General features: G+C 37.8%; 1 protein-coding gene across 5 annotated transcripts in view; it reads left to right on the top strand.

Moving 5' to 3' along the window:
• LOC150108420 (uncharacterized) overlaps positions 1 to 13,022 on the top strand; it is a 167,134-nt gene that overhangs the window by 96,486 nt on the left and 57,626 nt on the right. For all 5 annotated transcript variants that reach the window (XR_016548133.1, XM_090390772.1, XM_090390770.1 and 2 more), the window contains one exon: positions 6,752 to 6,886. Coding sequence is in view for 4 of the 5 variants with exons in the window: in XM_090390772.1 (XP_090246898.1) it covers positions 6,752 to 6,886 (135 nt within the window). In the remaining variant the exon portion in view is untranslated. The remainder of the gene's footprint in view (positions 1 to 6,751; positions 6,887 to 13,022) is intronic.

Here is a 13,022-nt window from a genome sequence, read left to right as displayed (position 1 = left end):
GCTACATGGTCTGAATGTAGTGCGTAGTTTATGTTTAATGAGAATTCTTGAGATCTTTTCGGATGTGCCTTTAATGTAAGGGATGGTGACTGTTTTGTTGTAGTTCTCTGTGGTGGATGGTGGGAGGGGTTTCTTAGGAGTGTTTAGTATTTTGTTTATTTTTTGTGGATTGTAGCCGTTGGCCAAGAAGGTGTGGCGTAAGTGAGTCAGTTCAGCAGTAAGAGCCTTGTCATTTGAACAGATTGCTCTCGCTCTATGGGTTAGCGTTTTTAATATGCCATATTGTTGAGAAGGATGATGGTGTGATTGTTTGTGTAAGTATCTGCCTGTATGTGTGGGTTTTCTGAAAACTGAAAATGATAAGGAACCATCTGGGAGAGGTGTGATGAGTGTATCCAGGAAGGGCAGACAGTTGTTGGCTTCCGGTTCCATAGTAAAGTGGATTTTTGGGTGTTGGCTATTTAAATGTGCTAAGAATGTTTTCAATGTCTCAGGGCCATGTGGCCAAATGGCAAGCACATCATCAACATAGCGTAGCCAAAGTGTTGGTTTGAGAGTGGCTGTATTGATTGCTTGTTTTTCCAGGTGTTCTATGTAAAAGTTGGCTAGGGGGGAGAAAGGGGGGGGAGCCCATGGCTGTCCCATCAATTTGTTTGTATATTTTCCCTTTCCATGTGAAATATCCTGCATGTATTGTGAATTTGAATAGTTCAAATATATCAGGGGGGAAGTGTGACTTCAGTAGATTGAGGGTTTCTATTAGTGGTACATTTGTGAATAGTGAAGTGATGTCAAAGCTTACTATTAAGTCTGAGCTTTTTAGGGTGAGGTGTTGTAAGATGCTTTTTAGGTGTGCTGAATTTTTGATAAAGAAGGGAGAATTGTTAGTGAGAGTGGCTAGTAGCTTTGCTAAATGTCTAGCCAGTTTGTATGTGGGACTATTTATACTGTCCACAATTGGGCGTAGGGGTGTGCCTGGTTTGTGAATTTTTGGTGATCCATAGATCCTCGGTGTTCTAACATGGAAGGGTTTGAATTTTTGGTGATCCATAGATCCTCGGCGTTCTAACATGGAAGGGTTTCACCAAAAATTCACAAACCAGGCACACCCCTACGCCCAATTGTGGACAGTATAAATAGTTCCACATACAAACTGGCTAGACATTTAGCAAAGCTACTAGCCACTCTCACTAACAATTCTCCCTCCTTTATCAAAAATTCAGCACACCTAAAAAGCATCTTACAACACCTCACCCTAAAAAGCTCAGACTTAATAGTAAGCTTTGACATCACTTCACTATTCACAAATGTACCACTAATAGAAACCCTCAATCTACTGAAGTCACACTTCCCCCCTGATATATTTGAACTATTCAAATTCACAATACATGCAGGATATTTCACATGGAAAGGGAAAATATACAAACAAATTGATGGGACAGCCGTGGGCTCCCCCCTTTCCCCCCCCTAGCCAACTTTTACATAGAACACCTGGAAAAACAAGCAATCAATACAGCCACTCTCAAACCAACACTTTGGCTACGCTATGTTGATGATGTGCTTGCCATTTGGCCACATGGCCCTGAGACATTGAAAACATTCTTAGCACATTTAAATAGCCAACACCCAAAAATCCACTTTACTATGGAACCGGAAGCCAACAACTGTCTGCCCTTCCTGGATACACTCATCACACCTCTCCCAGATGGTTCCTTATCATTTTCAGTTTTCAGAAAACCCACACATACAGGCAGATACTTACACAAACAATCACACCATCATCCTTCTCAACAATATGGCATATTAAAAACGCTAACCCATAGAGCGAGAGCAATCTGTTCAAATGACAAGGCTCTTACTGCTGAACTGACTCACTTACGCCACACCTTCTTGGCCAACGGCTACAATCCACAAAAAATAAACAAAATACTAAACACTCCTAAGAAACCCCTCCCACCATCCACCACAGAGAACTACAACAAAACAGTCACCATCCCTTACATTAAAGGCACATCCGAAAAGATCTCAAGAATTCTCATTAAACATAAACTACGCACTACATTCAGACCATGTAGCAAATTAGCCACCCTCATCCGCTCACCCAAGGATAGCATTCCTCCTTTATCACATCCAGGAGTCTACCAAGTACCCTGCTCATGCAATCAAGCCTACTACGGTCAAACAGGAAGAACTGTGAATATCCGCATCAGCGAACATAAACGATACGTCCAGAAATATCATTATGGGAAGTCGGGCCTAGCAGACCATGCGCTGGATACCCCTGCACACAGGATCAACTGGAAAAACACAAAAGTACTACACAGAAACCCATATAAATCAGAGAGATTGTTCTTAGAGGCGACAGAACCCCTAAAACACACTCCAAATCTCAACAAATATGGCTGTATTAACTTGCCGAAGATCTGGGAGACAGTCATATTAAGGAAAAACTAGCACTTTTCTAGGACTCTAGCAATATATGATAGCGTTTTTTTTTTTTTTTTTTTTTTTTTTTTTTCAGATAAAGGGCGCCAAAATCAGAACTCTAGTCTTTGTGTTGCTGCTACAATTTTGTTAATGTACACCATGTTGTTTTAGTCTCGCGTATTGTGACAAACAGTGTTTTTGTGCTCTGAAGATGCTGGTTATAATACCAGCGAAATATCAGCATCAAGTTAATAAATCAATTATTTACTTAGTTTCTGTGTTCTATTATACCGTTAAAATAATAAACAACATGGAGATGTTAATGTCAGCTGTTTGCTTTATGCGGATGATGTTATACTTCTAAATAAATCGCTACAAGTCTGCAAGATTCTCTGACTAAATTGAATAGCTGTTGTAATAGATATGGTATGAAGGTCAGCAATAAAAAGACAATGAAAATAGGTAGAATCATTCAAAATGTCAACTGTGCTGTGAATGGAGAACCTGTGGAACAAGTAAAACATTTCAGCTAGTTTGACACGATTTTTACTGAAGATGGCAAATTAAATATAGAAATAGACAACAGAATCAACAAAGCTGGTATGGTAGGAAGTCAAATGAATAAATTCATATGGAATAAGAGAGAAATTAGTCGGAACACTAAATTAGCTGTATACAAGACAGTGTTCAAACCAGTTTTAACTTATGGATCTGAGAGCTGGGTTAGAAGTAAAACACTTGACCAAAGACTAGAGACCACAGATATGAGAGTCCTGAGAAAGATTATAGGTGTGAACAGATGGCATCAATGGCAATATCATATTAAAAACGAGGATATTAGGAAAGAACTTGACATTGTCAGCATCCAGGAATGCGTTAGCAGAGCTAATCTCAGGTGGTATGGTCACTTAAACAGAATGGGCGAGGAAAGATTAGCAAAACAAGTGTTCTCTGCCAGGTTGGCAGCAAAACGACCCAGAGGAAGACCAAGATATAGGTGGATTGATAAGGTACAAAGTGCCTTAGACGATAAAAATATAAGATCTGATAATGTTGGAGTTTTGACAAGTAACAGACTGATTTGGAGGAAAATTGTAGATAGGAAATTAATAATGATGTAATTTTTTTCATGTAGTACTATCATATCCTGTACACCCCTTGAGAGTACATGGCAGGAATTTGATGATGATGATGAAAAAGCCATCAAAGGCTTGAAATGTGGAAAGGCAGCAGGAGTACATGATATTCGACCAGAAATGCTGAAGTAGTATGGAGGTATAAAAGTCTTACAGTGGCTGCACTGCATAGTTCAAATGGCCTGGACAGAGGGACAAATTCCCGATGATTGGAGCAGAGCAATCATAGTACCCATATATAAAAAAAAGGGAAATAAACTGGAATGTGAAAATTACAGAAGTATATCCCTACTGAGTGTTCCTGTAAGATTTATTCATGTATACTTGAGAAACGGTTGAGAAGAATTGTGGAAGAAAATCTTGGGGAAGAACAAGCTGGATTCGGGCCAAATAGAGGCTGTCAGGATCAGATCTTCACTTTATGACAAGTAGTTGAGGAATCATGGGAATATAACAAAGATCTGTATTTAAGTTTTGTAGATCTGAAAAAGGCATATGACAAGGTGTGAAGAGAGAAGCTGTGCAAAGTGCTGCAATGAATAATGTCAGTGGAGCATTATATCAAGTGATACTTAATCTTTATTTGAGTTGTGAGTCAGCAGTTGGAATTGAAGGAAGTACAGGAAGATGGTGTGATGTTAAATCTGTTGTCAGACAAGGATGTACATTATCCCCTCTGTCTTCCATTCTATAAGTCTCTGATCAGACCACACTTAGGCTATTGTTCTTAGATTTGGTCCCCAGGATTTGAATGGGATAAATTAACTGTGGAAAGGGTACAGAGGCAGATAACAAAGATGGTTTCAGAGCTGTACCATGTTAGTTATGAGGATCGGCTGAGGGAATGTGGACTGCAGATTTTGGTGGATAGAAGCAGGAGAGGTGATATGATTGAGACTTTTAAACTGCTGAGAGGTGGTTACAGGGTTGACACTGGGGAGTTCTTTCGCTTGGGTGAACAGCAGGAAGGAGTGATGACAAGAGGCCATCCCTGGAAGTTACGAAAAGAAACTTTGCAAGAGGGTAAGGAGTGGTTTTATTATTCAGGCCTCCATGGAGGCCTGAATAATAATAGTAATAATAATAATTTATTATCTATATAGATCACATTATGAAGGAAAGTGGTATTAAACCTGATATCAAAATTGGAGATGTTAATGTCAGTTCTTTGCTTTATGCAGATGATGTTATACTGCTAAATAAATCCTCTACAAGTCTGCAAGATTCCCTGACTAAATTGAATAACTGTTGTAATAGATATGGTATGAAGGTCAGCAATAAAAGATAATGAAAAAAGCAGAAGCATGGAAAATATCTACTGCATTGTGAATGGAGAACCTGTGGAACAAGTAAAACATTTCATCTACTTAGACTCGATTTTTAGTGAAGATGGTAAGTTAAATATGGAAATGGACAACAGAATCAACAAAACTGGCATGGTAGGAAGTCGATTGAATAAATTCATATGGAATAAGAGAGAAATTAGTCGGAACACTAAATTAGCTTGTATACAAGACAGTGTTCGAACTAGTTTTAACTTATTGATCTAAGAGCTGGGTTAGAAGTAAGACACCTTACCAAAGACTAGAGACAGCAGATATGAGAGTCCTGAGAAAGATTAGAGGCATGAACAGACGGCATCAATAGGATATCATATTAAAAACTAGGATATTAGGAAAGAACTTGGCTTTGTCAGCATCCAGGAATGCTTTAGCAGAGCTAATCTCAGGTGGTATGGTCACTTAAACAGAATGGGTGAGGAAAGATTACCAAAACAAGTGTTCTCTGATCTTGTCAGCATCCAGGAATGTGTTAGCAGAGCTAATCTCAGGTTGTATGGTCTCTTAAACAGAATGGGTAGGGAAAGATTACTGAAACAAGTGTTCTCTGCCAGATTGGCAGGAAAACAACACAGAGGAAGACCAAGATATAAGTGGATTGATACAGTAAAAAGTACCTTAGAAGATAGAAATATAAAATCTGATAATATTAAAGTATTGACAAGTAACAGACTGATTTGGAGTAAAATTGTAGATAGGAAGTTAGTAATGATGTAAATTTTTCATGTAGTACTATCATATCCTCTACATCCCTTGGGGGGTACATGGCAGGAATTTGATGATCATGTTGATGATGATAAAACTATGTAACAGCAATTCCCCCCCCCCCCTTCAAAGCATAGATTACTGTAAAATCTATTACTATTTCATATATCCAGGGCATATCTGAAGCATTTACAAAAATCCTAAGGAAGTATGGCCAGTTACAAACCACATAAGAAATTGGGATCTCTAATGGGCTCTACCAAAGACCAGCCACTTCCTCTAGACCTACCAGGAGTATACCGTCCTGCTACTGCCAAACAGGCAGGGCAGCCAATATCAGGATATCTGAAGACAAGGACTACATCTGGTTCTTCCACCAATACAGCTACTCAGTACTTGCTGACCATGATTTGGATACTCACCACAGGATATGCTAGAAGAAGGACATTCTATTAAACTGCAGCAAATATAAGTATGAAAGACTATTCATCGAATCTGATTTCTAAAAAAAAAAAAAAAATTCTAATTTTTTTTTTTTTTCAGTCTCTGAGAGCTTCTAGAAAAAGCTCTGAATCACTTGGAAATCAGCAGTGTAATTGTGTCAGATGTGCTATATATTTATATGACAAACTATTTTGTATTGTATTGTATTATAGCATGCTTATAACATTCTTGATCACCATAAAGAACTTAAAACTCTTTCATTATCTGCTCAAGATATTTTTGAATATGGACTTAATTTTCTATTCTGTATAAAATATAATCATTAAGCCATTTGATTTTCTGACTAGAACAAAAGCTTTAATGAATGGAAACTTTTTTGGTTTGTTTAAGGTTGCTCAAATTCCATATATGAGATAAGCCTCTTCATGAATTACAAAATCATGCTAATACATGAATTCTGAAGTCACTTTTTTCTCTCTCACATCGAGCAGTATATTATGTACCATGAGACATTTCTTTATATTTTGTAAAAATTTGAAATATTCAGTGGGATGTTTAATAATTTAAAACAATTATTGCTTAAATTGTTGATTATTTATTTATTATTATTATTTTTTTTTTTTTGTAATGCAGTATATGAATGATAACTAATAGTGTAATAATATAAATTTACTAATATGTAAAACACATTTGCTTTAGTGAGAAAATTATATGATGCTTGTGAAGTGAATGAACAGTGTCAAATATTAGATCCAGCATCTGTGTGCTCTAGAAGTGGTGTGTGCACTTGTTCACGGCTGGCAAGTGACTTTAATGGAAAATGTTTACTGAAAAGTAAGAAGCATTTGTCATTAAAATTCTTTCTCATGGTTAAATTTTATTACTTGCACCTTTTTTGCATTTAATTCTGCAAGTGATTATAACACAGATCATCTGCATTTAAAACACAGGTTTTTAGTTGCAGGTGATTTTGGTTATGTATATCAGTAATTTTTATATTTGATGCTTTCACTATTAAATCTGGTAGTATTAAGATGTCCTCGTTACCTCCAGTTGGTGAAAGCGATCATGTGGTATTGACTTGGGAGGTTGCAAAATCTGTGGATTTTTCTATTAAGAAGGGGTATGTACGGAACTACAGGTTAGGCAATTATAACAAGCTTCGGAGTGAGCTTGCAGCCATCCCATGGCAGAACATATTGCAAGGGAAAGATGTTAGCAGTGCTTGGGATAAAATCAGCGGGTATCTGAGGAAAGCATTGTGTCCCCATGGTTAGGAGGTCAAACAAGGCAGGCATTAGATGGATGAGCAGTAGTATCAAGCTTGAACTGCAAAAAAAGAAAATGTTATGGAGAATTTACAAGGAGAAAGGCGATCAGGACACCCATGAGCAGTACAAGGCTCAAGCTAGGAAGGTTACCAGCATAGTAAGAAAAGCTAAATCAGATTATGAGAAGACCTTAGCCAAAGAGATCAAGGGTAATCCCAAAGAGTTCTTCCGCTATGTGGCAAGTAAGAGGAAGAATGACTTCGGAAGGATAACCTTAGTGGGTGCTGATGGTATTGAGGTGACAAAATCAGATGTAATAGTCGAGTTACTGAGTGATCACTTTTCAAAAGTCTATCACCCAAGTGAGGATATCTCTATACCTAAAGTAATACCTAATGTGAGAATTGAAGCTAAAGAATCAGAGGTATTAAATATATTGCAAAACTTAAATGCAAACACTGCGGTAGGCTTAGATGGAATATCAGCTCGGGTGTTGCGTGAATGTGCAAATGAATTGTCAACCCCTCTTACCTGGATATTTAATTCAAGTTTGAACTCTGGTATGGTCCCTAGGGAGTGGAAGTTAGGCAAAGTGGTTCCTTTGCATAAGGGTGGCTCTAAAACTGCAGTATTGAATTACAGACCAATCACCATCTCAGGAGTAGTGGTAAAAGTATTGGAAAAGTTGGTTAAAGACAAAATTCAAGAATGGGTGGATCAGGATATGATACTCTATAGAGGCCAACATGGTTTTGTTAAAGGTAGATCCTGCCTTAGCAATCTATTAACTATCCATAATAGAATAACATCAGAGTTGGACAAAGGAACTGGCTACACAGTGGTACTTCTGGATTTTGCTAAGGCTTTTGACAGGATACCCCATAGAACACTGTTACGCAAATTGGAGCAGATGGGAATGGATATTAAATTGGTGATATGGATAGGAGAATGGCTCAGGGAGAGATACCATAAGGTGGTGTATGGAGGAGCCGAGTCCAGAATGAGGCAGGTGACCAGTGGTGTGCCTCAGGGCTCTGTGCTTGGGCCAATGTTGTTTAATTTGTATATAAATGATATAGGAAACGGCTTAAAGGGAGATATTCAGTTGTTTGCTGATGATGCAAAGTTGTGTAGTGCAATAAAAAATCAAGCTGATGTTGAAAGTTTGCAGGAGGATTTAAATAAGCTGGTAAAATGGGCAAAAGAAAATGGATGTCAGTTCAATGTGGAAAAGTGTAAAGTCATGCATTTTGGGATTAAAAGATTACCAGCTGTGTACTACATCGATGGAAAGGTACTCCAAGAGATTGATGAGGCTAGGGACTTAGGGGTATTGGTAGATAGGGAGATGAAGTTCAGAGGACACATTGCTAAGGTGTCCAAGATTGCACATAGGATTACTTGGTTGTTGAGGAACACACTGACATCCAGAGATAAAGAGGTTATTATTCCCCTTTATAAAGCATTGATACTTCCACATTTGGATTACTGTGCTCAGGTCTGGTCACCTGGATTCCTTGGAGATGAGGAGGCTGTGGAGAGGGTTCAGAGAAGAGTGACCAAGTTGGTGAGTGATATAAAAAATGCTCCCTACATTGATAGATTGAGAGCTTGTGGATTGCAGAGATTGGTTGATAGACGAAGAAGAGGGGATATGATAGAAACATTCAAATTACTAAAAGGTTTTTATAGGATTGATGCAGGGGAAATGTTTCAGCTGTGTGATAGTGATGGAAGAACAAGAGGTCATCTCTGGAAATTAAAGAAGAGTGTGGTTAACAAAGGTGTCAGAACAAGGTTTTTTGCCTGGAGGGTGGTGAATGAGTGGAATTCATTGCCTGACTTGGTTGTGAGCTCTTCGTCTGTAAATGAATTCAAGAAGAGATATGACAGATATTGTTTTGCTAGTTTGGGTCTCCCGCGATGAGTCTACTGACTCCATGGAGATACCCGTAATAATAATAATAAAAAATAATAATAATAATAATAATCTTGATTTTTTTATTTTACAAATGGTGTTTGTTTGATTTCAAGTCTATTTCCTACCAATTAAATGAAGAACTGATTTATAAAGGATTAATAAATGATATCTACTGAATAATGAGACTTTACCTTGGCAGCCCAGTTGGTAGTGATGATGCTGTTTAGCACAAAACTCTCAAATCTAATCTGGAAAACCAGGAACTAAAAGAACTTTTCATCTAAAGCTGAGTTACTTTTCATCTGATAAAGAGGGGTATTGATTTGAAGGGTGTCTCCCCCATTCCAAACACAAACGGGGTGTAGAAATCTCACATTGACAGGCATTGACTACAGGCCTAAGCTTGTTTCAGGTCTGATGGATTCAATTAAAGTTTAAAACTTACTTGAATCCATCAGACCTGAAACAACGGGGGGGGGGGGGGGATTATTTAAGGCTCATCACATTCTTATTAAGGTGAATCGCAATGCATTCTACTCATTCATCACTCACCAAGTAAAATATCTTCTTTCACTTTCTTACTCACATGACCAGTTTTCAGGGATGACATCTCATTCTGATATCATTCATTATCTCAATTCCCTCAATCTGTCCTTATACTCAATATTCCAGAGTTCTGAGACAGTCTTAGTTATTCACCTCTGTACTCTCTCCAATATTTCCTTATCGCCAAAGCCAGGTGACCAGATCTGTGCACAGAAATCCAAATGATTTCTGTGTGATTAAATTCAAATCCACTGTATGAGGCCTAATTGGTGCCTTATACAGGAACTAACACCTTATCTGTACATGTCAGCATTCTTTGCATTATAGCAGCAGTTTTCTGGTTACCCTTACAACATTTTGCAATGTATCCCTTGAACTTCAGTTCCCTATCCCTCACTATCCCTAAGATCCTCTGCATCCTCACTTCCTGAAGCAAAGTTCCTACAATATGATAAACCTCATTCCATCTCTGGCCAAAGTGCATGACTTTACACTTAGCAATACACTGAAATGACATTCCTATTCTTCAGTCCAAAGCACCAATCTATTCACAGTTCAAATCCTCTTGTAACAACACATCAAAACTTCCTGATAGTGCTCTTCCTAATTTAGCATAATCAGAAAACAAGTGACAAGTGGGGGTACCATAAGGTTCTGTTTTGAGGTCACTGTTGTTTAACTTACATATATAAATTAATAAATAAAACCCCTTTTTTACACTTTCCAGGGGACTGATGAAAAAAAGTGTAAATAGCAGGAAATGTAAAAAACATTAAAAAAAGCCTAAAAAGATGACTTACTGCTAGTATGTGACTCTTCATACTAGATTACAAAATTTAAGAACTGAAAATAAACGAATTTATAATTACTTACATTTATGTATTTAAAAAAAATCTTTAATTGTTGATTGTTTTTGCTTTTTTCGCACTCTTATAAGTTCTACCTTCCTCTCCACAGTGTAAAGGCATTAAATGCCCCATTCTCTCCTTTTGCACTTGCAATATACCGTCTCAAAACAGAGATAGCTTCCATTGCTTCTTTACTAGTAGGGATGGTAGGTTCATGATCACACTCTTCTTCTTCAACCACTTCTTTCTCTTCTTCTTCACCAAGGTGGTTGGAAAGGATGTCTTCTACACTTGGTACCATTGATGTGATCACACCAGCATCAACATCAACATAGTCTTGAAATGAGGAAGACTCATCCATCACATACCAGTTGTTGGGCTCTGATATATCTTCGTCTTCCTCCTGTAGTTGTTCCTCCTCTTCCACAAATGTAACTCCTGCCTTCCGGAAACAGTTGGATATGGTTTCAGGAGTAACATGCAATCATTCTTTGGCCACATAATGCATGGCATCAAGGATTGATATGGTCATTTGTTTTGGGTCCATACCATTATCATGCATAAACACATCTTTTTCAACAAACATTTTACTATATTTCCATTTAAATGCATGGATGATGCCCAGATCTAATGGCTGAAGCTCACATCGAAAATATTTTTCGGTTCGTAGTCCTGAATAATAGTCTTTAGTTCATGTTTCCACTGGTTTACAGTTTCCCCTGCAACACTATTACTTTCTCCACACACTTGATTATACACAAATCGTGATGAGTCTTGAAATGATCAGTCCATCCATTTGACGCAGCAAAACTATTAATCCCCAACCTCGCAGCAAATTCAAGGGTTTTCACTCGGAGTATAGTATCATTGACTGGAATACCCGACACTCTCGCAGAAACAAACCACTTCGCCACAAGTTTATCCAATTCATCTTATGTTGATGCGCAGATATATATATATTTTTTGACATAGTGCCAGATTGCTTTGCATTGAGTTCAATGCTTGACTTGTTTTTTACTATCGTGTTCAAAGTGGACACGGAGAGTCCAAGATCTTTTGCTAATTGCATACGTGTTCTGGCATGCCAATCTACCCGTCGCAGAATTGCCATCTTTTCTTCTACCAAAATACATTTTCTGCTTTTTTTCTCCATGCAACCATTCATGGATCATCCACTACCACAACTTGAAAGCAACTATCACATGCTGAATTATGTATCAGAAATTCTGCAATATGCCACGTGCTTCTGAATTGCAACTATGAACACCAACATTGCAAGCTAGTGAAGTGATGTTTCACGAACTGTGATTTATTCATTGATATCTAATATTCACAAGTAACAACTGTTACTTGATAAAAGTGTGAATGTGATTTCACAAATTGTGTGTGATCCTTGTTTGCGATTTCAATACAGCACAGTGAATGTGAAATCACATCACAGCACATTATGGGTGCCACGACCTACCAACAGTTTAAAATTACTGATATGAAAACTTCATGGTATCAATTCGTACTTTGATTGAAAAATCACAGTATCACTCATCACTACTTCACTGCTGCAAGCGTGCAAGTCACCGTGATGGCGGAAATGAAACTACAGCCGAAAGCAACGCTACCTGGGAACAGATATGCACAGATTTCTGCAGAAATCGATTTGAATGAGAGGAAATCAATTCGAAAATCAGTGTTGCCACCCGAGAAAAAATCGCAAAGCACGGGAAATAACATCCGCATCAAGTTGTTAACGGTGGGAAAACAATATATCGTAAGAATAGGCCTTAAGATGGGATCAACGGAAAATGATGCAAATGGCAGGAAAATGTAAATTGCAGGAACTTAAAAACGGGTTTTACTGTATATATATATATATATATATATATATATCTAAGTTAAACAACAGTGGCCCCAAAACAGAACTTTATGGTACCCCCACATGTCACTTTCTTTTTTCAAGACAATGCACTCCCACACACACACACACACACACTTGTTGGCTTCTATTAGTTATGCATCTCTGTAACTAAAACACCAAATGACTATCCATCCTCATCTGCACACTCTCAGCAGTAGTTTATCATTTGGTACTCATTTGGTACCAAATGAGTTACAAATTTGGTACAGATTTTGCCAAGATACCTTGGCAAAATCTAGATAAATTATTATATAAGCATCTCCTCCATGAAATACATTAGTCACCCCATTATAAAATGTAATCAAGTTACCAAAGCATGACCCCCCCCCCCCTCCTCCTCAACAAACCCATGTTCTCTTGAAAGATTTCCATTCTCAACAATTTAGGTTTACATTCTGTGTTTAACCAGCCTCTCTAACACCTTCACCACTACACTACAATTTCAGTAATTTCCAAAGAAGAAAACTCAGAT

Source organism: Typopeltis vanoorti, chromosome 3, assembly GCF_054136105.1.
Source record: "Typopeltis vanoorti isolate ZY-2024b chromosome 3, IOZ_Tvanoo_1.0, whole genome shotgun sequence".
Lineage (NCBI taxonomy): Eukaryota > Metazoa > Arthropoda > Arachnida > Uropygi > Thelyphonidae > Typopeltis > Typopeltis vanoorti.
Note: the sequence above shows the minus strand (reverse complement) of the source record. Positions and strands in the feature narration are given on the sequence as shown.